The sequence below is a fragment of the Mus musculus genome, chromosome 14, assembly GCF_000001635.26.
Source record: "Mus musculus strain C57BL/6J chromosome 14, GRCm38.p6 C57BL/6J".
NCBI lineage: Eukaryota > Metazoa > Chordata > Mammalia > Rodentia > Muridae > Mus > Mus musculus.
Genome location: NC_000080.6, coordinates 8,098,713 through 8,126,140, shown reverse-complemented (window position 1 = coordinate 8,126,140; position 27,428 = coordinate 8,098,713). Strand labels below are relative to the sequence as shown.

The following is a 27,428-nucleotide window of genomic DNA, read 5'->3' as shown; positions in this document are numbered from 1 at the left end:
TCAAGCCAGCTCCTTTCACTAGCTTCGCCTTGTTTCAACAAAGCCCAACTTCCCTTGAAAGGAGCAGCCCTGTGGGGAAGCAAGGGCAGCAGAGAAACCCACAAGTTCGAGTCATAACAACTTCCGAGTGGCAGTGCGGAGCTGGAAGTTTCCAGAGTGGAGCGTGAAGTTGGTCCTCTGGCCTAGAGAACCTTCTAAACGACACAGAGCCCAGACCAGCTTCCAGGAACCTAGCTTTTTTTTTTGCTTTATGGAAAATTTATTGCACCTCTCCAGCAGCACATTACTTTTTCTTCTCAACGTCTTGCTCTGCAGCTTCCTTCGCCCTTTTTGCTCGGATGCCAAAGAGCCGGGCGTTGGCACGGGCCATTCGGAGACTGGCAAAAGCCTTAAAGTCCTTCTCTTCTGTGATGACGCAGGCCTTTTCCTTTTGGTACACATTCCGGGTGGGCATCAAGGTCCTGTCAGCAGAACTGTCTCCCTTCTTCGGAGCAGAAGGCTTCCTGGGGAACAGGACGAGCGGTACTCCTTCAGGCACTGCACGTTGGCCTGCAGTGACTCAGTGGATTTGTTGGGCCCACAGAGATGCCGATGGTGCGAGTCATTTTCTTGTGGATGCCAGCCACCCTGAGTTTCTCCAGGCTGAAGCCCCTGCCAGCCCGGACCTTGGTGTGGTATCTAACTGTAGGGCACCTCGCGATGGGCCTGAAGGGACCCGACACGGGATGAGGGGCGATGCGCCTACGGGGCCTTGCGCCTGAGAATCTTGCGTGCCGGCTGGTTGAACCATGTGTCCACTCGCTGCTGCCAATCCTTGTGAAGTGGGGCTTCGGGTTCATGCCATTCCGGCTGGGTGCCAAGGCTGCCTCCCATACAGAACGGCCGAGCGGAAAGGGATGAACCTAGCTTTTATCTGGAGGAAACCCCTCCATTTCTCCTTACTCCCTTCCAGCACTGAAGCTTAATAAGTTGTAATTACCTTCAATCATATGCCAGTGAGTGTCCTAAACTCTCAACAACCCCTAATTCCAGCATGAAATAAGTTTCTCCAAGGTCACCAATAGACAGTAAAATTCAAATCATAAAACATTTGAAATGTAAGAGACTTCAGAAGAGTCCTTTTCATTTGAGAAGGAGAAAATGAGGCTGACCTAAGGTGTACCAGCAGCTGCTCCTGGGTTTCCCCGGAGTCTAAGGACAGTTGCAGCTCCTTCCCTCTCCACCCAGTTCCCACCCCGTCTCCTTAACTTCCCACTGCTGCGGTCCCTGGATGGCTGTTAACTTGACACTGCATATATTTGAAACATGGTGCTTTTTTTCTTCTTGTTGTTACTGTGAAATAGGATAACCATAAAACTTCTGGAAAACACAGACTTTTCTTCTATTTTTCTACTTATATAGCTTCTATGTGTTTTAGCAGGATTTGGAAAGTACCACATACCATAAAGTGCTGGGGGAAACAAAACCATAACCCACAATCCTGCCGTCTGGGCATCATCACTGTTAACATTTTGGCATTTTTCCTTCCAATCTTCCCAAACATTTAATGTAATTATATCATGTGACATGGAAGTTTACATTCTGAATTGTCATTTCCACCAAAGTATGTTCCTGTTGGATTCAGACTCCATACTTGGGATTCTATTTCTCTCCTTCAGCAGGGATTCATTTGTCTGTAGAGAGTAATCAGACCCTGAACACCATGGTCAGATTCATTCTGAGGTTTCTGGACCCTGTGGTTATAGAGGTTGTTTTTAAATTATTTCCCTGCCCAAACGCTGGCTGTACTTTCTTCTGTTTGTTTACTTGGACAACTAAAAACCTCCCCCTGCCAGATGCGGTGGCCCATTCCTGTAATCCCAGCATGTGAGGCAGAGGACCAGAAGGAGTTCAAGGTCATACTGGGCTACACAGTAGAGGTGGAGACCAGCCTGGGCTTTATGGAACCCTATCTCAAAACAAAACAAAACAAAACAAAACAAAACACCCCCCTATAGGCCGTGTGGATATCTGCATGTGAAATAAGACGCAGGTAGGAAACACCAATCTTAAAAAGCAAAACCACACTGAAGCAAAACTAAATTCCAGGCCCGCCAGGGCTATATATGGCAAGGAATAATAACAGTCACTCAAACTCTGTCAACATGTTTGTTATCTAGAGATTTCCGCTGGTTATGATAAAACTAAAAGCAAGTAACAGGATGAAGCTGTAGCCAGGGGTAGAGCCGAGGGCATGCAAAGGCCCTGCACGCAATCTCCAGAACTACGAAGCAAGGATCAACAGTAACACCACCGTGTCCTACAGATTCTTGGGCCAACTGCAGAGGGAAACGGACACATTCTTTTACAGTAAAAGAACAGCTCAGATGGGCGTGGTGGCGCACGCCTTTAATCCCAGCACTTGGGAGGCAGAGGCAGGCGGATTTCTGAGTTGGAGGCCAGCCTGGTCTACAGAGTGAGTTCCAGGACAGCCAGGGCTACACAGAGAAACCCTGTCCTGGCACAGCTCTGCTGATACCATTTTCTGAGGTCTGACCTAAATCACAGCCATCTGAAGGGAAAGGCAGCATTATGCTCCTTTCTACCCAAGTTCTCCTGAGCTTGGTGCACAGCATTAGTGCTTGGTACTCAGCATGTGTGATAACTACTAGCTCAGTCACAGAGAGCAGCCAGCCCTCTGCCTCGCAGCTGATCAGGCCCTGGCGGAAAGGTTTCTATTATCACTCACATCTGAGGAATGGTACAAGCCCAACAGTACTTAGGACTCCACAGCCCGTGAAGACCAGTCTGCCAGGGAGAGAACTCATTGGCACAGCCAAGATTCTGATGGTGCTGACTCCCATCCGCGAGCTTTCATGAATTCCTGGCACTGGCTGTCTCTCCAGACAAAGCCTTGGCAGAGCTTCCTTCTTTTGATTAAAGACATTAGGTTAGAATATTAAAATCCAAGAGATTTAGAAATGTGTACTTCAGAGAAATCGTCAAACAGAAAAAGACCGAGTGTCTACCGTTATGGTTTAATGATGATATGCAGCGCTAACTGCAGAGAAGTCCAGCAGAAAAGCCTATAAGAGAGAGCCCCAGATCCACCTATGTTGTAAAAAATATTTATTCTCCATCTGGAGCATCTATCCCAACCTTTGATCATTTAGTTCCCAGATAAAAGATACATACAACATTTATATTTATAATAAGCCTTTATTATCACTAAGGCTGGGCAGATATCTACACCCTATGCTATTAAAATCTATTTCCTATTGATAACCCCAAGTTATTACTTACTATGATTCATCTGGGCTGCTCTTAACTCCAATTGGCCAGCTCTCATGACCATGTTTTCTTGACTCCTAACCCACGGTGTCTTTCTCCTCTCTCCACATTCTCCTCCCAGCTGTGGTCTCCTCTGAACCCCAAGCCCCGGGACCCAAGACCTCTGCCTATCTCTCTTTTGCCCAGCTACTGGCTGTAGGCATCTTTATTCACTAACTGGAAGGCAAGGTCACATAGCATCACTTGGGTATGTGCAGACTCTCTCGCCCCTGGGAGCAACCAGGCCTGGGGGTGGGGTGGGGAGGCAGTACTTATCATTACAAGACATAGCAAAAGATCAAATCTCAACAGACCTACATGAATTATATGTAGTCATATATGTAGACAGTCCTGATCCACAAAGGGAGATTCTCCACACATTCTAACAGAAAGGCGTCATTCGCAGTCAGCATGAGTCACAGTGATTTGAAGCACTTACTTGCAAGCTGTTGTTAAGCAGATCGAAGTCACTGTATCTTCTGACGATCTGTAAGAGACAGAGCAGTGGTGTTTTGATTCAGCAAAGCCATCCATCCCTCTCCACCTCCTGACCTGGGATTCCCTGGTGCTCCAGAGCTGGTACATTTGTGCCAGCAGAGCAGTGCTGCCCAGTTTTCACTGTTTGACTGATAAGCCAAAGTAAACTGGTTAATGCCAGTCAAATTCACAAGGCATCAACAAAAGATTTAAACATCAACAAAAATATTTTTTTATCTTGTTTTCAGGACAAATTGCCTTTCTAATATCTTTCATATTAACTGAGTCCATGGAAAGATGGATTAATGGTTTGCAAAAGGAAAGTTTTACCGGGCATAAATGACAACAAGAGGAGGCAGACAGCTCTGATGCCACTTGCCCTCGTCAGGGATAAAACATCATCCAGTCAAAATGGCAGCGCCCCTAGAGACTAAGTCTGCTCCTGAAAGTAAGGCTGCCTCACCTCTTGGCAGACAGTCCAGTTTTCACGTCATGTGTCCTTTCTCGGTTGTACCGATGTTACTACTTAGAACACAGCCAAATCCTACTAGCCCTGGTGTGCCGGCTACTTTTATGTCAGTGTGACAGCAGCTTAAGTCATATGGGAAGAGAAAATCTCGACTGAGAAAATGCTCCCAACATGTTGGGCTGTGGTAAATTTCTTGATTGATAATTGATGTGGGAGGACCTAGTTCTAGTTCTCTGTGGGCCTGCCACTATGGGCTGGCTCCTGGATGCTATAAGAAAGCAGGCTGAGCAAGGCTTAGGAACAAGGCAGTAAGCAGTACTCCTCCATGGCCTCTGCTTCAGTTCCTGCCTTCCTATTCCTGCCCTGGCTTCCCTCAGTGATGGACTTACATAAGATGTAAAGGGAGGGGCTGGTGAGATGGCTCAGTGGTTAAGAGCACCGACTGTTCTTCCAAAGGTCCTGAGTTCAAATCCCAACAACCACATGGTGGCTCACAACCATCTGTAATGAGATCTGACTCCTTCTTCTGGAGTGTCTGAAGACAGCTACATGTACTTACATATAATAAATAAATAAATAAATAAATAAATGATGTAAAGGGAAATCAACCCTTTCTTCCCCCAAGTTGCCTTTGTTCTAGGTGTTTTTATCAGAGCTAGAAACCATAAATAAGACATTTAGGTAATGAGATCATTGTACTTTTGAATAGTTTGAATTCAGTTTTTATCACTGGTTCTCAAATGTATGTAGATAAATTACCTGGATACCACCTAGAACCTTACCTACAGAGAGTGTCATGCAGTAAGGGTGGGGGTCCAAGAGCCCCCTTTTGTTAAGTACCTCAGGTTTATAATGCAGTCGATCTAGAAAACTTGTATCAGGGTTTGACCATTCTGGTAAGACAATTCTTGCCAGATACACATAAAGTTACATGTGTGTCCATCCCTGATAGCAAGGAAGCGGAAGGCAGGACAGTGCTGATCTGCCAGTGTCTAAAGCACATGGCCTCAGGTCAGCTGCTTACCTCCCAAGTGCAAGAGGGAAGAATGCTGGCACAGAGGAATGGTTTAAGATGGAATAAAAAATTAATGCGTTTAAATCAGTGCTGGACACTTCGTAAATGGTCAAGAGATGACAGATGCAACTCCTAGTCAGACAAAAGCAGCGTGACATTTTAGGCAAAGAAAAGACCACATTTGGTGCACTCAGTCAGAGACCGCCTAAGGTGGAGCTAAGGCTTGAGCTGGGTCTCAGACTATCAGAAGGGGGCAGGAAGGCAACGATGAACACTAAAGGAGCCCAACACAGAATCCAGCCACCCTCCTCAAGCCAACCAGGATGGGAAAGATCTTTAGTTCTCAACATTGTCTTTCTCTCTAAGGCCAGCACTGAGAAAAGCAGAGCTGGGGACCTCAGGAAGAGCATCTAAGGGACAGCAGCTAGCACCAGTTGTCCACGAGTAAACATGTCCATAAAATGCTGTGACTTCACTGTACGTCACTTCTACCTGGTGGACTCCACTGTCAGGGTTTCGGGATTGAGCTGGAGAACAGTTTTTTAGAATATTCTTCCTGGTGACCATGTACACATTAACCAAACTACCACGAACAAGAAAGCCCTGATACAAGTTTTCTAGATCCTACATTATAAACCTGGGGTACTTAACAATTTTAAAGCTAAAGAAATGGTTCGTGGGTAAACAGTTGGTGGGTTAACAGCAGTTTGCTTCCCAATACCTATATCACATGGCTCACAACTGCCTGTTACTCCTGCCCTAGGGAATCCAACTTCCTCTTCTGGCTTTTATGGGCATGGTATTCATAACCACACACCCACACGGACACACACATATACATGATTAAAAAATTAGAATAAGAAATCTAAAGGCTTACACCTAAAAGAAATATGATTTGCAGTATATGAATATTCTGACCTTTCCAGATTTTTTGACATCCAGAGACAGCTTTGGCCACAAGTTTAATTTTTTTCTTTTTTAATAAACGAAAATGCTCACCTGCCAGCTGTTTTCTGCAGAAATTCCTCTTTGCACCCGGATGATATATTCCTAAAAGGGATGAAAGAAAGAGCTTTAGCTATAAAATAAAAAGCTATCTGGGTGAGGGATGTGGCTAGGTAGCCAGAAAGTAAGTAGCATGAAGGCAGCTCTGGGTTCAGTCTTAGGCAGGGCAGCAGGGAGCTTCAGGCCATGGTGGCCCACATCTGTACTCCCAGCGATAAGAGACTAAAGCAGGAGAATGACAAGTTGGAGGCCGGCTTGTGTCATACTGTGAGATTCTGTTTTAATTGATGTGAATACCAGATAAACATATGACTTGAAATAAAAGGGCCAGAGTCATGGCTCAGTTAAGAGTATTTGTTGCTGACGACTTGGTGGCTCACGCCTTTAATCCCAGCATTTGTGAGGCAGAGGCAGGTGGATTTCTGAGTTCAAGGCCAGCCTGGTCTACAAAGTGAGTTCCAGGACAGCCAGGGCTACACAGAGAAACCCTGCCTTGAAAAAACAAAAACCAGAGTGCTTGTTGCTTTTTCGAAAGATGTGGGTTCTGGTCCCAGCACCCTATGGTAGCTCCCAACCCTCCATAACCCTAGTTCCAGGATCTATGTCACCCTCTTCTGACCTCCAACATACCAGACAGACACACAGAATACATACATACATGCAGACAAAATATGCACACAGAACATAAATGAATCTAAAGGGAAAAAAGTATGAGTGTGCGTGTGTGTGTGTGTGTGTGTGGTGTGTGTGTTTGTGTGTGTGTGTGTGTGTGTGTGTGTGTGTGTGTGTGAGATGCTTTTGTTGCAGTTTTTGTTTTCCCAGACAAGGATCTCACTATGGAACTCTGGCTGTCCTGGAACTCTCTATGTAAACCATTCTGGCCTCAAACTCATGGAGATCTGCCTGCCTGTGCCTCCCAAGAGCTAGGATTAAAGGTGTGGGGCACTATGGCTGCTTTAAAAGAAAAGTTTATCAAAAGGATTTTAAAAAAGACAGTTACAGCTTGGATGCCTCTAATCAGGAGATCCAAATCTCAAACACTCTGGGTCCTCACACCATTGTCCAAAAAGCTCCAGACTTAGCAGGGCTGAAATGCCTGACACATCAGCACCTGCACTGCCAGCCTTGGGAACCAGAGGCAGGAAGATCACCAGCTGGATACCAGCCTAGGCTACATCATCTATGCATAGAGAGACACTAACTTCAGAGAAAAGAAAATTAAGACCCTCTGGACAATGGTGGTGCACATCTTTAATCCCATCACTCAGGAGGCCAAGGCAGGTGGATCTCTAAGGCCAGCCTGGTTTACAGAGTGGGTTCCAGGACAGCCAGAGCTATACAGAGAAACCCTGTCTCTTAAGTGGTGGGAGTCAGAGACAAAGAAATAAAAAGACCCAAACACTCAGGGAAACTGTCTATTTTTACACTTAGGGTCAATGAATGGTGAATAGCCATTTAGAAACAGGTTAGACTAGAGAATATGGCTTACTTGTTTGTGAAACAGGTCTCTTGTGGACCTCCGTAGACCTGGCTAGCCTTAGACTTTGCCATCAACCCTCCTGCTTCAGCCTCCTGGATGTTGGGAGCATGGGCATGGACCACTCATGTTCCCAGGGTACCCATGTCCAGGGTCTTCTCGCTGCCTGTGTATGGATCTTTCCTCTTAGGTTTCCTCTTAGGTACAGGCAATGACCCTTTCTGAAAGGAGACTTAGGATCTACTGTCAGACAACATAGATAAGGATTATGACCTAGCAGCAGGTGTCTATGAGGGAATTTCCAGAAAGGTTTTACTGAAGAGGGAAGGCTCATCCTGAATGGACAGTGTACTGGCTAGTTGACACAGGCTGGAGTTATCACAGAGAAAAGAGCTTCAGTTGAGGAAATGCCTCCATGAGATCCAACTGTAAGGCATTTTCTCAATTAGTGATCAAGGGGGGGAGGCCCTTTATGGGTGGTATCATCCCTGGGCTGGTAGTCTTGGGTTCTACAAGAGAGCAAACTGACCAAGCCATGGAAAGCAAGCCAATAAGTAACATCCCTCCATGGCCTCTGCATCAGCTCCTGCTTCCTGACCTGCTTGAGTTCCAGTCCTGACTTCCTTGGTGATGAACAGCAGTATGGAAGTGTAAGCTGAATAAATCCTTTCCTCCCCAACCTGCTTCTTGGTCATGATGTTTGTGCAGGAATAGAAACCCTGACTAGGACAGACGGGCTGTCCTGAAGTGGGTGAATTTTAAAAGGACAGCTGAGCACCAGCATTTGCCTCCCTTGCTTCTTCACTGGATGCCATATGACAGCTGCTTATTCTCCTGCCACCAGGCCTTCCCTTAAACATATTGAATGTTCGAACTGCAACCAAAATAAACCATTCTTTAAGTTGCTTTTGTTTGGTGTTTTAGCATAGCAGTGGGAAAAATAACAGTTCAGTCTTAGTCATCTCCTCCTCCTCTCCTTCCCTCCTTCTTTTTTGATTTCTCTCCCATCCCCTTTGGTTTTTTGAGACAGTGTTTCATTGTGTAGCCCAGGCTGGCCTCGAACTCACAGAGATCTGCCTGCTTCTGCTTCCTGAGCACTGCAGTTAAAGGTATGTGCCACCTCCATCCTGCATTCGGTTTTCTGATAGAGACTTAAATGAGACTGAGGTTTTGGTGCATCCGTTAGTCCCAGCGTTCACGAGGCAAAGGCAGGCAGACCTCATGAGGTCAAAGCTAGTGTTGTCTATGTAGTGACCGCCAGGACAGTCAGAAGTGTGTGAGAGACACCATCTTCAAAGCAAAGCAAAGCAAGCAAGCAAACAAACAAAAACTTATGTAAGTTCTATTATTTTCCCTGGATCTCACAAGAATATGAGAAAACTGACTCCTGAGAGCTGTCCTCTGACTCTACGTGAGCTGTGATGGTGTATGCCTGCTTTCACACACACACACACACACACACACTCTCTCTCTCTCACACACATGCGTGCACACACGCACGCACATACACACACATACACATAAAACAAATTGCTTACTTTAAAAATAAACTTAAGGCCAGCCTGGTCTACAAAGTGAGTTCCAGGACAGCTAGGGCTACAGAGAAACCCTGTCTCAAAAAACTAAAATAAATAAATAAATAAACAAACAAACAAACTTAAATCATAAAGAGTGATAAAATCGCTCTATTTGGGAAAGGACTACATCTATGACGACGCCAAGAGCAGCGGCTGTGTTGTAGTCTGTGAGCCCCATGTGCTGTGTAGTTGCAGACAGATGAAAGAAAGATGAAAAACTAGAGAGGCAATTTTGCTCAGAACATTTCTATTCTGCTTCAATGGATCAAAACTACTTCCTGACTAAATAGTCGTTGATTTTTTTTTCAAGATTCCTCAGAATTGCCATACAAACTGGCCAAAATGAAATACCTCACTCAAATTTCCATTGTTTGAGCTGTCCACTGCCCAAAAGCCCTGGAGACCTGAAATCAGCTTCCTCCTGAGCTGAAGGCTGAGATGGCACCCCAGATTCTCCAGTGACTCGTGCCCACCCTTCTCACCCTCTCTGACATGGAACAGACCCTGTGTGCGGATAAGAGAGCGTCAATCACCAAGGTCCTAAAAGACAGACAGGAGCACTAAGAAGCCCAGGCTACACCAGCCTAGGCACCTGTAGTTACTTCCTAGAGAGCTCCCTCCCTCCTCGCCTTCCTGCCACCACACATTTACTCTTGGTATGCAAGGGAGTTGGGAGCACTTGGGCACTGTGGCAAGTCATTATAGTCTGGTGCTGACATTTTCCAAATTGGACATGTACTAGGTCACATGATATGTGGCATAAAAGAAGAGAGAAGAGAATTAAGAGGAACCTCCACCCTGCAGAAATAAAACCTTTGCATGGGCAGGACACCAGTGAACCAAACCAAGCCCCGGCCCAGCCTACATGACCTTCCTCTTCCCTTCCTCTCACCCTAAGGGCTCAGCTCGTTTGTTTCTCTGAGTATATCGTCCACACTTAACTTAAGTCTCTTGGGGTTGTAAACATGGAGAAGCATCACCCTCATGAAAGAGCAAGGGAGCTGCGCTTTGTGAGAGCAGCTATCTGGTCTGGGATGGGAGGCAGCCCTGCCTTGTCTACCTGGTCTGAGATGAGAGGCAGCCCCACTGCCTTGTCTCCAGAGATGAGCCAGTTCTCTCAGGTGACTCCCAAGCTCACTTCTCTACTGGCACTGGTCCCTCACTGGAAGGACCAGGGAGAATGCTGCAAACAAGAGACAAACAGTACTTCTCTGCGCTGGAACTTCCCATGGCTCCCACTGGCCACAGGTTAAGTCCCCAACCAACCTTCTACATTCTCGTACATCCTGACCAAACGAACCTTTTCTTTCTATTTAATACTTCTCTATCAGACTGCTGATATCCTAAAAACTCCTGTTTTATGCCGTTCAGTCTGCTGTTCAAAATATTTAAATCCTGGAGTGCTCAGCTTTTTAAATGTTAACGCTATTTCCGTCCGTCCCGTGTCCATGCTTGGGAAAATAGCTCTCTCTGACTGGATTAGTCTGGAAGAGCTCTGCACGTTTCTTACGTTGCCGATCTCCCCCGGCACACTGTGAGGTCAGCACCGAGACAGAGCAAGGGCTCCTGAGAGGCTTTTGCCACGGACCTCGCCCTTGGGAATGAGAAAGTCTGTACCTACCATAAACAGGTAAAATCTACGTGCTCTAAAAAAGGGCCACAGGATCTCTAGGTCTCAGATTGAGACCTCTCTAAGGAACTAACATTCAGGCTAGGTGTGGTGACACATACTCAGGAGGCTAACACAAGATAATAGAGTTCACAGGCCGTCAATCTTCAGGCCTGCTGGTAACACAGTGAAGACCTTGAGTCAAACAAGCAAGCAAACAAACAAACAACCATACTTTGTTTAAGGTTCAAACTTAGAAAGCCAAACAGTGCAGCAGCTGTGACTGAGGCAGAGACATCCTGAGGGTCATCATGTCTTCTGAGGAACTCTCAGAATAGAATGGCTTGTTCAGCTCACTGGCACCTGCCTGGCTCTACCATCCTTAATATATCACTTAGAATGAATGATTTACTCTTTGCTCTGATAAATGGGCATCATTTATCACTGTTTCTTCTGTAGACTTTCAGTGCTAGAACCTAGTTTTTATTCTCTGTCAATTTCTGTGCAAATCAACAGTGTGCAAAAAAAGAAAAAAAAAACACCCTCAAACAAATGAAATTCTTAAGGATTTTAAAGGCATCTGAAGAACCACAAATTCTTAATATAAACTCTGGCAGGTGAGAGAAGCCAAGCGCATCTCCTTCCAACCACTAGAGTCTGTTTAAAACTTCTAACTAATTACATCATAGAACCTTCAGCTTTATTCTTCCCCAAACAAAATCCCCCTATTTGGTTTATGCAAAACCAAAAAGTGTAGTTTCTTTCTGCTCACAGCATAGTCAAGGAAAGCACACAGCCCACTTTGATCTCTGCAGTGAACACGTTCATGATCTCAGGCCCTTTTGAAGTCCATGCTCTCTTCCGTGGAATGGTCTCTCCCAACAGAAGAGCTGGTCTGCACAAACTTCAGAGACAGATGGTGCTCCAGTTAGAGACAGTCCGAGAGGAAGCACTCTGAACTCTGCTGACCTCAGACAGGGCTACAGAATGCATGTGCTTGTTTGTGTCTCAGACAGGGTCTCTCACTGCGTAGCCAAGGCCGAGCCCGAGTTCATGATTCTCTTGCCTCAGCCCTCCAAGTACTGGGATCATAGACGTGTGCCACCTAGCCTTTGGATGCATGTTAAACAGGCAACTCTTGGAGCATTTTATAGTATAGTGGCCCTTAGATTCTACCAAGAAAATGATATAATTTGCTAAAATGAGAACTCAGTAACTAATCCTTATATCACACATAATGGCTCCTCAAAAAAAAAAAGCTGTTAAATGAAATATAACTTTCACTTATTTGTCCAGTTATTTGTGTGCCTCAAAACTGTAGAAACAGATGCACTGGCCATGGGGTACCACCTGTCACACAGCTAGGACAGAGCATTAAGCAGATGAACTGACCTGCTGGAGGGCCAGTTTCTCTGTGTGTCTGACCCAGGGACTGCAGAGGGCTGAAGTGTCCCTCTCCTTTATGCCACTGGCGTCAGGACACAGGGTAGCGACAACAGACACCCTGACTCAAGGCCCAACTGGTACCTTCTAGTTTACCAGGATAATTTTTCTGAGCCTCAGTTTACCCCTCTACACAATCCTATCTTTCCAGTGCAGCTATGTCGAATACTAAATGAGAGCGCTGTCAGAGGTGCCACTAGGATGGTCAGGTTCCGAGTTCTCAAAGTGTCTGCAGTCTTTACGGCATAGCAGTGCCTGGGTCAAAAAGAGAACAGCAGCAGCCATTCTCCTCAGCAGGGATAACAAGTCCAACTTCTGTCACTCTAGCCCTACGACTCCTATTCCTCCCCACTTTACCACACTACAATGTCATGGTCAATTAACATACGTAAATTTTATAATAAGGAAAATCAAGGTTTTTGTTTTTGTTTTTTCGAGACAGGGTTTCTCTGTGTAGCCCTGGCTGTCCTGGAACTCACTCTGTAGACCAGGCTGGCCTCAAACTCAGAAATCCACCTGCCTCTGCCACCCAAGTGCTGGGATTAAAGGCATGTGCCAACACTGCCCTGCTGAAAACCAACTTTTAAAACATTTATTTACTCTGTGATTTACTCTGTGTGTGTGTGTGTGTGTGTGTGTGTGAGAGAGAGAGAGAGAGAGAGAGAGAGAGAGAGAGAGAGAATATGACCCTGTAGAGTTGGAGTTGGCTTTCCCTGACCATGTGGACCTCAGGGATTTTGTTCAGGTTGTAAGTCAGGTTGTAAGCACATTTACCTGTTGAGCGATCTCATTGGCCCCAAAACCAGTTTTTAAGAAGTAAGTTGGCGGATTTCTGAGTTCGAGGACAGCCAGGGCTACACAGAGAAACCCTGTCTCGAAAAACAAAACAAAACAAAAAATAAAGAAGTAAGTTGGTTTGTAGGCTGGGGCATTCATTGCACAGCAGTAGAATACTTGCCCAGCTGGAGGCTAGAGAGCTGGAGGCACTTTGTTCAATCCCAGCACTGAGAGAAAACACAACACATTGGAGGCTACACTTATCATTTAAACTGCACAGCTTTAAGCAAGACTTCTGAGAGGAAAGGACTGAGATGCCACATCTGATTATCAATAACAAATAGAGTTGATCCCTCTTTTCATTTGATAAGGGACCATCCTGTCATCACCCACTGGTGGGTTTTTTTGGTTGGTTGGCTGGGTTAGTCTTTCAAGAAAGGGTTTTTCTGGGTAACAGCCTGGGCTGTTTTGGAATTCACTTTGTAGACCAGGCCTGCCTCTACTTCCCAAGTGCTGGAATCAAAGGCCTGTACCACCACCCAGCCACACATTGGCATTGTAATTGTTCTGGGGAGAATAAAAAACATAACCTGAAAAAAAAAGTAAATTAAAATTTCTATCTGCATGAAAACTGATGAAATAGGTGTGGGAAGGCTGCTGAGGTGCATCTTAGAAGCTTGACTCTCCAGCACCTCGTTAACAGCAGCACGGTGACACACACCCTCCTGACAGCACTCGGGACAGACGGGGAGGAGAGTCAGAGGATCAAGGTCAACTTCAGAGATTCAAGACCAGCTAGGGGTTGCGTGAGGATCTGGAAATTCTGAGTGAAGTTAAGCGGCTACAATATCACTTCCTGGTTTTAATAATGGTTCTTACCAAGACGGAGAGATGAGGACACCAAAGTCTCTTCAACCCAGTGAGAACATGACGGTGTCCTAACACATGGACTCTAGTTCATAACAGCTGTGTGTGTCACCATGACGTTACACACTATGCTGTCATAGCTTTCTCAAAGGGCACAAGCTCTCTCTAAGACCATTCAGTTTATTCCAAGTCCCAACTAAAGGCCAGAGTTCAGAGAGTTAGTACCTTAGACATAGTCCCTGAGCTCTTAGTGAGAGTGACCGGGAAGTTGGCCTCTAAGACAGACCCAAGGACAAGGCCGCTCCTACATTCCATGACCTTAGTTAGGCACACACTTCCGCATTGTGCAGGTTCCTTTCGGCACATTCAGGTCAGCTGGGTAAGCAGAACCAGCCTATCAGGTCAGGAGGATATGGCCTGCACGTAGCTGCATGGTGACTGAATGACACAGGCTGACTCAGGTCATCAGGTCTGCACAAGTAGTGTTTTTACCCAGCCGGCCATCTCAGCAGTCCTCTTGCCACTGCTGTTAATGTAGCCACTGGAAATTGCAAAATTACATATGCCCTCATGCTATGTCTTTACGGGCTGGTGCTGCTCTCAGCCGCTAGCATGCGTGATAAATTAGCTCCATGCCCAAGTGGCCACGGAGAAAACTGAAAAAACTGGCCACCCAAATCACTGACTCAGTCTGGGTTCACAGGGGTACCTTAAAATTGCTGGCATCTGGGTCAGAGCAGCCATCAGACAGCTCATTCTGCAGGTCTGATAACAGATCACTCAAGGTTCAAGGAGTAGCCATTCTGCCACTCTGAGCCCTGAGGTTTATAACGACTATTCTATCTGTACTCCATTTTCTCCAAGTGAAAATGGACACCAGTGAAACTCAACCCTGATAGTTTTAAGGATCAAATGAAAAAAAGAAAAACAACTAGAAAAACATGACGTGTCATAAAGTAAAATATATACTTAGCATCCCTAAGAAGACTAAATCAATGTCATCCCTAGGTATTTATTCAGAAGGAACGAAAATGAATGTTCACAATGACTTTACCCAAGTGCTCACGGCAGCTCTACTCTTAATATACCCAACTGGAAGCTACCAACTGCTGATGTGAAGATAATGAACTGTTTATATACACTTGGTGGAATACCAGTCAGCCATTTAAAGAACCTTGGGGCCGAGCCTGGTGGCATGTGCCTGCCTGTCTTTCCAGAAACTTGAGAGGAGGCAAATGATCATTTGAGCCCAGAAATTCAAGGTCAAGCTCAATGTAATGAGACCATCTCTCTGAGAGGGAGGGGGAAGCAGACTGATAATATTATATTATAAAATATATGACATATATTTTATTGCATGTAAATTATGTTTCAACAAGTTCAACCTAACAGGAATTAAGGAGAAAAGGAAGAGGGGGAAAGGAAAGAGAAGAAAGACATCAATGATTAACGTGAAGTACTTCATGGTTTGCTAATGACAAGATCAACTGTACTACAGTCACCACACTCATTTCAGTGTCACTCAAAGGGTAGAAGTAAAGACCCCCCTCTGGCCCCAATGTCACTCAATTTCCCTAGTCATCGCTCTGGTGCACCTGTTCCTACCCGTCTGTCACCTGATCAACTTTTCCTTCAATATGTTTGTCTCAGTTAGGGTTTTACTGCTGTGAACAGACACCATGACCAAGGCAAGTCTTATAAAAAACAACATTTAATTGGGGCTGGCTTACAGGTTCAGAGGTTCAGTCTGTTATCATCAAGGCGTGAACATGGCAGCATCCAGGCTGTCATGGCGCAGGCAGAGCTGAGAGTTCTATGTCTTCATCCAAAGGTGGCTAGTGGAAGACTGACTTCCAGGCAACTGGGGTGAGAGTCTTAAGCTCACACCCACAGTGATACACCTATTCCAAACAAGTCACACCTATTCCAACAAGGCCACACCTCCAGATGGTGCCACTCCCTGGTCCAAGAATATACAAACCATCCCAATGTTCCTCCCACTTTTCCTTCCTTCTCCTATCATGTCAAGGACCTAATTTCACTGATTCATGTCTTCTCTATCCACCTCACAGAACCTTATACCCCAACAGCAAACAGTAGCAAAAACACAAAATCCTAAGACATCACTCTCATGTGCCACACACCTGCTCATGTCTCCTCAGCACTGCTCAGATCCCAAGCCCCCATCCAATAGATCCCACAAATGGTTCCAGGCTGCCCTTTCATATTTACTCAGACACCACAATGAACGAATGGAAATGAATGTACGAAGCAGGAACCAATTCTATCTTGTTTACTCCTGCACCCTACACACCAAGTGCCCAAAAACATGAAGCATGTATACAGCAAGTTATGGAAAAACAGTATTTAGATGTATGACAACTGATCACCTCTCTGGTTCAAATCTACAGCACACATGTGAAAAATCCAACTTGGCTAGGCATGCATGCCTGTGGCTCCAGCACTAGGAGGCTGAGACAGTCAGACCCCAGAAGCTAACTTTGGTCAGCCAGCCTAGCTAAATCAGTGAACTTTTAGTTCATTGAGAGACTCTTGTCTTAATAAGGTTGATAGTGAGAAAAGAGAACATAATGTTGTGGGTATGGTATTACATAGCAATATTCATTAAGACCCAGAAAATTCTAGAGGGAGGTTCCTTATGACTCAGAAAGGAAACAACTCAGCAGTCTCAAGAAGTCCCTGAAATTTATCAGATGCACAAGCCCCTCACCCCTCAAGTTTGCATAAGCTGTAAGGACTGTGGAAGAGACTCATCTTAGTCTCTAACCAGCCTAGCTGTTTCTAAGAGACTCTAACCAGCAGAACTACCAGGAAGGGATACTCATTGACCTGTCAAGCTGCCTACAAGTCATGGAGTCATGAAGAGAGCTCCAGGGTTGCAGCTTTCCTGAGCTGCGGGGCCTTTCAGTGAAGCACTTGCCTCTGAGTCATCCCTGTTCTTGTTAGTGATCCCAATAAACTCAGTGGCTCAGCAAGTTGGACTTTGGTGGTATTGTTCTGAGGCTTGTAATTAGTTCCTTATCTGGGGTGAATAGACATCTGTGTTATATCTCCCCTGGGAAAGTGTCATACAACACATGGATATACACATTTACCTGCATGCACCATACACATTAACATGCACACAGAAAGCAGCAGACAAGTTGAGCATGGTGGCTCCTGCCTGTAGTTCTAGCACCCAGGAAAACAACCAAGATAGAAGGCAGATAGATATACATTTGCATAGTTGCAAATTTGCAATTTGAGCAGCAAGATGCTAAGAGGATTACCACATCTCAAGGAAGAGGAATGGCTTATGTAGAAGGCTTCAGAGGTACTCTGTGGTCAGGTGGAATGTCCCTGGGCTTGGTCAAAAACTAAGGAAGGGCGCCGGGCGTGGTGGCGCACGCCTTTGATCCCAGCACTCGGGAGTCAGAGGCAGGCGGATTTCTGAGTTCGAGGCCAGACTGGTCTACAGAGTGAGTTCCAGGACAGCCAGGGCTACACAGAGAAACCCTGTCTCAAAAAACCAAAAAAAAAAAAAAAAAAAAAAAAAAAAAAAAAAAAACTAAGGAAGGCAGTCTGTCAGCCTCAGTTACGCAGCAATGTGGGTGTCAGAGGCTGGAGAATTAACTCACTCCTAACTTTGTCCCATATGGGAGTGTGAGACAGTTTGTAACCTGCAGGCCCACACACAGACATGCTTAGAGAGAGAATGGCACGGGACTGTCCATTCTCTGTGCTCTAGTGGGCCAGTGGGCTGCTCTCTACTGCACAGATGCCTGCGATTGCTGGACAGACCTACTTCCAGCTTCATTTCCCATTCAGCAAAGAGGAAGGGGCTAAAGTGTGAGCTAAAGTGTAATGAGTCCCTGGGGAGGACATCAGGCCTAGCAGGAAGGCCCTGCGTTAACTTCCCTCTCCACCTCTAAAAGTGGCTCTTAGACACTTAGACCCAGCATTCTCCATTCATGTCCTCCCTCACCATGGTCGGGGAGGGGAGGAGCTGCTCAATGACTTAATGAGGAGGAATGACTTGTTGCTCTAAACCATATCAAAAACTGTGGGGGAATGCATTTAAATGTTATAAGCAAAGATGCTGGGACAAACAAGTGGAGCCATGGGAAAGGCTCATACTGCTTTCTGTTCCAGAACCCCCTGCCCTTCCCCTGGGCCACTAATAAGTCATCTGTGTACACATACCAAAGCACACTATGCAAGCTGCAATCTAAAGCAGTTGGTTTCTTTTTTACAGCATATAATCCATCTAAGCTGGGCGTGGTGGCGCATACCTTTAATCCCAGCACTTGGGAGGCAGAGGCAGGTGGATTTCTGAGTTCGAGGCCAGCCTGGTCTACAAAGTGAGTTCCAGGACAGCCAGGGCTATACAGAGAAACCCTGTCTCTGTCTCGAAAAAAAATAAAATAAAATAATAAAAATAAAAATAATCCATCTAGTGTCTTGAGTACAGTTCATTATAGAATATAATACATATATATACATATATATATTCATATATACGGCACTATAGTACATTATTTTAAACATATACATCTCACTAAGTTTAAGCTTTCAGCTTTAATTTTCTTTTGAGTATGAGTGTGTGTGTCTGTGTGTGTGTGTGTGTGTGTGTGTGTGTGTGTGTGTGTGTACACACATGCCCACATGTTTGTATGGGTGCATGTGGACACATGCTTGCCAATCTAAGCATGTACAGAAACTAGAGGCTGACATCAGGTGTCTTTCTCAATCATTCCTGTGCATATTTTTTTTTAAGATGGTGTGATGGTTTGTATATGCTTGACCCAGAGAGTGTCACTGTTAGGAGGTGTAACCTTGTTGGAGTAGGTGTGTCACTGTGGGTGTGGGCTTTAAGACCCTCTTCCTAGCTGCCTGGAAGCCAGTCTTCTGCTAGCAGCCTTCAGATGAAGGTGTAGAACTCTCAGCTCCTTCTGCACCTTCCTTCCTGGATGCTGCCATGATCCCACCGTGATAATAATGGACTGAACTTCGGAAGAAGAGTTGGATTGGTCATGGTGTCTGTTCACAGCAGTTAAAACCCTAAGACAGAAGTAGACTCTCAACGAACCTAGAGTTTATTATTTAGTTAGGCTGAGCGGCCAGCAAGCCCCGGGATCTTGTCTCCCCATTGCTCAGCTCTGGGGTTACAAGTACACTTGTCACATGCAGCTTTTATGCAAAGATCCAAACAGATCCATCGTGCTTGCTGTGAGCAGCTTATCTACTCATCTACCTCCTCAGCCACAGCTTTTAGGTTATTTTCTAACAGTCATTTTTTTAATCCTAAGATCCGTAGCTTGAAAGGCTTTATGCCAGTGAGGCTCTGAGAGGCTTACAGACAGGTATATCAGGGTTTATAGAAAGAAGCTGCCCAGCCGGGCGGTGGTGGCGCACACCTTTAATCCCAGCACTTGGGAGGCAGAGGCAGGCGGATTTCTGAGTTTCTGAGTTTGAGGCCAGCCTGGTCTACAAAGTGAGTTCCAGGACAGCCAGGGCAATAAGCAAAGAACTCGAGGGTGAGGGAGTCTGTATGTTCCAAGTTTAATATCCTGAAATGTCACAAAGCTTTCCAGGACCACAGAGGGGGGTGGCTGGTTGCTTTGGAAGGTAATGAAAACATTTTAAATTGTACTGATATATTCACAGCACTGTGGTGAATATAGTAAACTGTTCACATCTACTGGATAAAGTATGATTTGTGGATTATATAAAGATATTGCCAAGAAATAAGTGTAAAAGAAGCTTTGTGGGCAGGCTCCTGTCACAATACAATTCCCAAGCTGACGTATAATCTCATTAACAAAAGAGAGCATCTCAATTATTGGAAAGCAATCGCATCACTAAAGTTCCTTATGCTTTCAGCCGTGCACTCTTTAGACACTATGAGGATATACCAGTCTCTTCACTACAGATGGCCAGGCTTCCCCTAAATTAGGTCAACAGCATTATCAATTAAAGATTAAGTAATCAATATGCAGAAACCTCCGTCTCCAAAATCCCAGAGTTTACCAAAGATAAAGCAATTGTGTCCTTAGTCAAAGTCTCAGCCTATGAACAAAGGACAATGGCCTCCTCTCTGAAGAGACAGCACACTTTCATCTCCCCACTGTGTGCCTGGTATTCACAACTAACCAGAATGACAACCAGTTCAAGAGCAAACCCATGGGAGGAGTCTACCACTCCCTTCCCTAAGTGCTTAAAAGTTCCAAGGAGAGCCAGTGTGGTGGCTCACACTGGTGGTTGCAGCACCTGGGAGACAGAGGAGGAGAGTTACCACAAGTTAGAAGACAGCTTGGTCTAAATTGTAAATTCCAGATTAACCAGGGTTACATAGTCAAACTCTGTTTAAGACAAGTGTGCATGTGAATGTGTGTGTGGGTCTCAGGCATGGTAACTCTTGCCTTTAATCCCAGCACAGTAAGGAAGGGTGCTTGTCACCATGCCTAATGACCCAAATGTGACCTCAGAACCCACATAGTACAAGGACAGACCCAGCTCCTGCAAGCTGTCTTCTGACCTCCACACACGTGGGACCCATCCAGCCTCCACTCTCCTCACATCTAAATAAATGAACAAATGCAATAAAAAATTAACCTAAAAAATACAGAGTTCCAAGGGGACTCAAGGGATTAAATAGTCCATAAAGTATTTGTCACACAAGCATAAGGATTTGAATTCAATCCCTAGCAGCCACACAAAAAAAGTCAGGCACAGCATCTACTTCTAATGGCACCACTCAGGATGCAGACATGGAGGATCTTTAAGGCTTAGTAGCCATCAGTCTAGCTGAATCTGAGAGTTCAACAAGAAACTGTTTCAAACAAACAAAACCTTGGGGGCTGAGGAGTTGGGTCAGCAGTTATGAGTACTTGTTCTTGCAGAGTACCTGGGTTAGAGTCCCAGCAGCCACATCGCAGCTCTCAACCATTTATAACTCCAGTTCCAGGAGATTCAACACTCTCTTTTGGCCTCCATAGGAACCAGGAACATATATAACACACATACATACATTAGTACATAAAATAAATCTAAAATTAATTAATTAAAAATTAATTTTAAAAAGTGATTGAGTGGATGAAGAGATGGCTCAGTACTTAAGAGCACTGGCTGTTTTTACAGAAGTCCCTGAGTTTAATTCCCAGCAACCACATGGTGGTTCACAACTACCTGTAATGGGATCTGATGTGTCTGAAGAGAGTGACAGAGTACTCACATATATAAAATAAATAAATCTTTAAAAAAAGAAAGAAGGAAGGAAGGAAGGAAGGAAGGAAGGAAGGAAGGAAGGAAGGAAGGAAGGGAGGAAGGAAGGGAGGGAGGAAGGAAGCAAGCTGGTTGAGCTTAGAATGGTGGCAAACAACTTTAAACCAGCACCAGGATGCAAAGTCAGATAGATCTCCGTGAGTTTCAGGCCAGCCAGAGCTCCACAGTAAGACCATGTCTCAAAAATAATTACTTAATAAAATAAAAAGGCAAAGTACAATTAAGAATACACACAACTTTAGCACACACACACACAAACACAGACACATACCAATACACACACGAACACAGGCACACATACACAGATACACACACATACATATACAGTCACTTACACACACATACACATACAGACCCACATACACACATATTTACAGACATTCACATACACAGATACAGACACACACAGTCATACACACACACACACACACACACACACACACAGCTCCAGGTGAAGTCCAGGTTTATACACACACACACACACACACACAGGCCCAGGTGAAGTCCAGGTTTATACACACACACAGACACAGACACACACACACACACATACACACAGAGGTCCAGGTGAAGTCCAGGTTTATACACACACACACACACACACAGACACACACACACAGACACAGGCCCAGGTGAAGTCCAGGTTTATCCACACACACAGACACACACACAGACACACACACAGGTCCAGGTGACGTCCAGGTTTATACACACACACACACATACACACACACACACAGGCCCAGGTGAAGTCCAGGTTCCCTTTCCTCAGAGTGCCAACAGATGCAACATAAGGAAGGCGCTCCCTTTCCTGTGAAGCCCTTAAAACCTTCTGGAGGCTTAGAAGGAAATAACACTCGCCTCGCAGTGAGAGCCAAGCGTTTGTCCTATGTGTTACAAATGAACACACTCAAACTTTCTATTGACTACCTGTATTTTGAACAATCTCAAGATCATAATGGAAGGGATGCTGTTTCTGCAATTCTACACAAGAACAAAACACTTTTCACATACAACAAACTGCTGCCCTGGAACTCCACATTTTCTCCTAGGAACACCACCACGTTATTTATCCCCACTACAAGACATTTCTAATGGGGCAATACTCAAAAGGGGTGACAGATGAGGACAAGTGTCATTGATCCCTATGTCAGGTGCAAACAGATGCTTTTCAATAGAAAGAGATGACTCAAACTCTCTAAATGAATTAAATTACCGGTCTCTGAATGCTCCCAGTGGAGGGTTTTCTGAGTGCATTTATCAAGTTTTGTATAGGACAACTGGGAAAATGCACAAATCAGCAGATGAGTGGAGAGTGCCCGGGAACAAGATCACTGCCTTGTAGCAGTGTGTAGGAGTGCTGCCATCACCTGTCCTACGTCAGCACTTGACATGCAAACATCTTGAGAAGAATTGTTTTACAAGGATTCAGTATCGTGTGGACTTGTAGAGAAACCTCCAGTTATCATCTGAAAAGGGAGTCTGGGTAACCCTGACCCTGAGTCCTGCTTACCGACAGTCCAGGCTCTGACACTGATATCTTATTTGGAAAGAACCCTGAATAGGTATCCTGGTAAGTCATGAACAAAGGCTCTGGGTTGGTTGGTTGGTTGGTTTGTTTTGAGACAAGTATGATTAAAGGCCTGACTATGAATAGAGTGTTAAAATTGTTTCTTTAAACGGTCACTAATTAAGAAGCCAAACTCAACACGGGGAAAAGAAGCTCCACTCCCATCTATGCTATGGCAAGCAGGGAACTTGTGCAAACACTGGAAACCCAGAGCTCAGATGCCATACAACAAAACTATGAAACCCACAACTGTCCAGCTCACTACTCCATTTGAGAGACTGTTTACGCTACAAATATCACACAATGATCTTTTACTTCAAGAACAAAACACACCCGATGCAGAGAATGGGCCCTAAGCCAGACGAACCCGCAGAACATTAACCAGAGAAAGCACTGCCAAGCTACCACACAGCAGCACGGAACCCGGAACCGCGCAGACCTGACAACACCCCGCTCCAGAGGCCGCTTCCTAGGGTTTTGTCTGTGAGGCCAGCACTTTCTGAGTCGGTTGACTCTGAGTTTTCCCGTTAGGCAACTGAGAACTTACATTTCCCCTTCCTTCTCTTATTTCTCCCAGACTTGCTTACAACTCACTTGTTGGCCACTTACCATAATCTCTTCTGTAGGAAACCTTTCTTCTCAAAGCATCCTACCCCTGACTAATGGGTCGTGTGTGTGTGTGTGTGTGTTGCATGCACCCCAATGTTGGGGTTACAAAAATGCACAGCTCTGCCTGGTTTATTATCACGATGCTAGGATTTCAGACTCAGGCCCTCAGACTTTGAAATGAACACTCCTAACCACTTAGCTATCCCTCTAGCCTCCTAGGCAATTTCATTAAAAACAAAAACAAAACAAAACAAAAACAAAAAGCCCCATTACTTATTTTATGTACATAGATGTTTCACCTGCGTGTATGTGCGTGCACCACCTGCCTGTCTGGAGCCAATGGAAGTCAGAAAAGGGCATTTGATAGACTGGACCTGGAGATAGACAGTCGTGAATCGCATGTCAGTGCTAGGAATCCAACTTGGGTCTTCTCCTCTGAACTACTGAGCCATCTATTCTGCCCCTCCTGATCAATTTCTTGAAGCTAAAACCACTGTGCTCCATTGAGGGAAAAATGTACAAAAGAAAACGATTCCAGCCCAAGCCAGGCAATGACTCACCAGCCGCCACACAGGCGGCCAGCGCTGCTCATCCAAGTGTGTCTTTTTGGGAAATGACTTTGTGTTCCCTCATCTTCCTGGTGTCCGCGTCTTCTCCACACAATTTTTCCCTTCATAAATCCAAAGTCAGACTTACCCTATAATTTTGAGCTGTAAATTCTGTTTTCTAAGACAAAACAATTTGACAAACTAAAGCAACTGTGGATGGAAATGAGCTTCCTTGCCATAATATACTTAAAAGTGATTAGCCCTCTACACCTCGGTTGCTAGGAAATAAAGATGGAAGAAAAGAACAACCTTACAAATACTTCATAAAGATTTTTTTTTCACCCTTGTACCAAGGAAACAGCTGAGAGCATGCACTGATTAGATCTACTTACATGACCAAACTAAATTAAAAGGAGGGGCCTAGTGGTTCATGCCTATAGTGGCTATTCCTGGTTGCCAACTTGACTATATCTGGAATGAACTACAATCCAGAATTGGAGGGCTCACCTAATCTGGAGGCTGTTTGACCTGGATCTTGGTATGGAGATCTTGAGGCATATTGGCTATGAATTCCAGAAGACAGGGAGATCTCTGAGTTCAAGGTCATCTGGGATTAAAGGCATGGTGACACACACCTTTAATCTGTGCCACACCTTCTACTGGAGACCTACATGAGGACATTGGAAGAAGGAAGATTTACTCTCTCCTTCAACTGCTTGCTTTGTGGGACTGAGCAACTGCTAGGTCCTTGGACTTCCATTCACAGCTGCTGCTGACCACTGTTGGGAGTTGGACTGCAGACTGTAAGTCATCAACAAGTTCCCTTACTATATAGACACTACCCATAAGTTTTGTGACTCTAGAGAACCCTGACTAATCCAGCGCTGATAACATGTCTGTAACCCCAGCATTCAGAAGGTGAAACAGGAAGACCAGGGTTCGAGGCCAGACCCAGCTACATCAAAAATGAAAAAAGTTTGAGACAGCAAGATGGCTCAGCAAGAAGTTAAGGCACTTGCCTACAAGCATGAACTGAATTGGACCTGATCAGGCCTAGCAAAAGGAGAAAGCTGACTTCTCACTACCACACATTCACAGTAGCAGGCAAGCACCCTCTACATACACATGACATACATACATACATACATACATATAATAATATATACATATATAATTTATAAAACTTTGAGTGAGCTGGGTAAACACCCTGGATGGAATCTCTATTATTTCCAGGCCAGACAGAAATACATAGTACTGGATACATACATACACCTCAAAACAGAGAGGAAAAAAGTTTCAGTGACTTGGCCAAAGTCATGTGACTGACACACATGTTTCCAGACCTATAGTCAGCTTGACTCTTCAAACCAAAGGGCAACTGCTATATATGTTAGCATTCCTTCCAGGCTCTGCCCCAGTTACCTGGCAACAGCCAGGTAATGCCTTGCTTACTATAAAAGGGCTGTTTGGCCCCTCTGGCTCTCTTACTCTCTTATTCTCTCCCCATTCTCTCCCTGCCTCTTCTCTCTCTCTCCCATATTTCCCTCCCCCCCCCCCCGCCCCTCCCCAACACACAAGTGTTCCTGGACAGCCTTTCCGATTTTCTCTCTCCTTCTCCTCCTCTTCCCTTTCTCTCTGCCTTTCTTTGTCTCTACTCCCTTCTCAACTCCCCTCCTCATGCCCTAAATAAACTCTATTCCACAGTATATCTGTCATATGCCTGGTACCTCAGGGGAAAGGGGTGCCTCAGCAGGGGCCCACAGAGACACCCCCTTCCACCACACCAAACCGCCCACACTTCTACCAAACATATCCTGACTCTTTCTTCCTTTTTAAAAAAAAAAAACACAAGATACCCTCCATGTGTCTCTGTCCATAGCCAAGGAGTGACTTTCTAGAAAGCAGTATTTTGAAGGGTGCATCTTGACCTCTGAGATCTCCACAGCCAACACACTGTAGAGCCACCTTCCATCCACCCAAAGGAGAGCAATGCCTTTCTCTTCGCCCACACACCACTTTCAATAACTACTTCTTTCCAAAATAATTTCCAACTGTTCCTGTTTTCAAGGGACCTACTCGTAACTCATCAGCAGGCCAAGAAGTTTGTGTCAGTATCTGCTTTTTCTCAATAAAGTTTAGGGCTGAGGCAACATGCCTCAGTCGTCCACGTCACAGCTAAAACGGCAAGAGCACAGAACAGTCAAATGTTACGCAAGACGACACTCTGTATTCATTCCACGTCTGCCTCTCTGGGTCTCCTGTGAGTCACTGTCTTTTCTGTTCACTCATCATTATAAAAACTGCCAATTTTTTGCCCTAAAATTCCTTACACTTGTTTTAATGACGAGTTCTGGAGTGACTATGGAACCCATTACATCTCTCACCTCCACACTGACCTGTTAGCAGAAGCCAGGTTGTTCCGACTTTCACAACCATCTCTACACAAACAGGAAACGGGGCACAGTGAGGTTGCAATCCATTCACTGATCTGTTCAATCGACACATATGAGATGCTATCAGACAGAGACCCTCCTGTCAAAGCTTGGAAGAGAGGAAATTACAGAACCATCCTGGTGTCCATACTGCCTAGGGTAATAGCTACGCAGGAAGGAAGGCTTTCTAGAGGAAGTGGTCTCTGAGCATCCATCTCTTTAGTATTAAATAGACCTAAAACACCCTATGAGGTTATAAGACTTACTTGCCAGTAATCCAGTCAAAAAACATAATTTGAAAGAATTATTATTACCTTCCATAAACATGGCCTTAAATACTCACTTTGCAACAAATTACAAGCGCAACAAACTCATAGATTTTTGGTGCCTTTCATAAGTTTCTACAATAGGACTTAGGATGTTACCTACCATTGGGAGAAAAAGTGCATTTTTTAAAAAAAGACAGTCATTTCTCTAAGTGAGAATAAATGCTTTCAACAATCCTGACCTACAAAGCAAGGCTGTCGGAGAGGTAACAGGGCTCTAAAAAGTCCTGCTTTAATACATCAGAATGAAAGATCTCTTTGACTAGCGAAGAATTTGAACATACACACACAGAAACAGAGATAAACACACAGGGAACGTCAGAAACAAGAGACAGAGACAGCGAGATGGAAAAAGAGACGGCGAGACAAAGAGACAGAGACACAGAAGGCTTTTGTGGGGCTTTAGCCTCCAGATGATGAACCCCCAAACACTGCTTGATAAACAAGACTCTGGGCTGGAATCTGATTTGCTGGCCTGACAAAACATTACAATCTCAGGAATCCCAATCCCACCCCCACCCCATTCATCATTTCCTCGATCAAGTCCTAGAGGCTACAAGCTCCCCGGTTTTTACTGGTTCCTAGGGTTTACTGCTTGTAAATTACAAGACATAGAGCACCTTTCCAAAAGGAA

At 45.0% G+C, this 27,428-nt stretch overlaps 1 protein-coding gene and 1 pseudogene across 22 annotated transcripts in view; both read right to left on the bottom strand.

Annotated features, from left to right (window-relative positions):
- Pxk (PX domain containing serine/threonine kinase) overlaps window positions 1-27,428 on the bottom strand; it is a 66,938-nt gene that overhangs the window by 38,977 nt on the left and 533 nt on the right. For 20 of the 22 annotated variants that reach the window (XR_001781106.2, XR_874027.3, XM_006517978.4 and 17 more), the window contains exons 2-3: window positions 6,270-6,320; window positions 3,749-3,796 (exon numbers count right to left, since the gene is read on the bottom strand). Coding sequence is in view for 15 of the 22 variants with exons in the window: in XM_006517978.4 (XP_006518041.1) it covers window positions 3,749-3,796; window positions 6,270-6,320 (99 nt within the window). In the remaining 7 variants the exon portion in view is untranslated. Of the gene's footprint in view, window positions 1-3,748; window positions 3,797-6,269; window positions 6,321-7,764; window positions 7,971-27,428 lie in introns of those variants that run through there. The other 2 variants (XM_006517985.2, XM_030247726.1) reach the window with 1 other exon arrangement.
- On the bottom strand, window positions 236-895 carry Gm18144 (predicted gene, 18144; annotated as a pseudogene).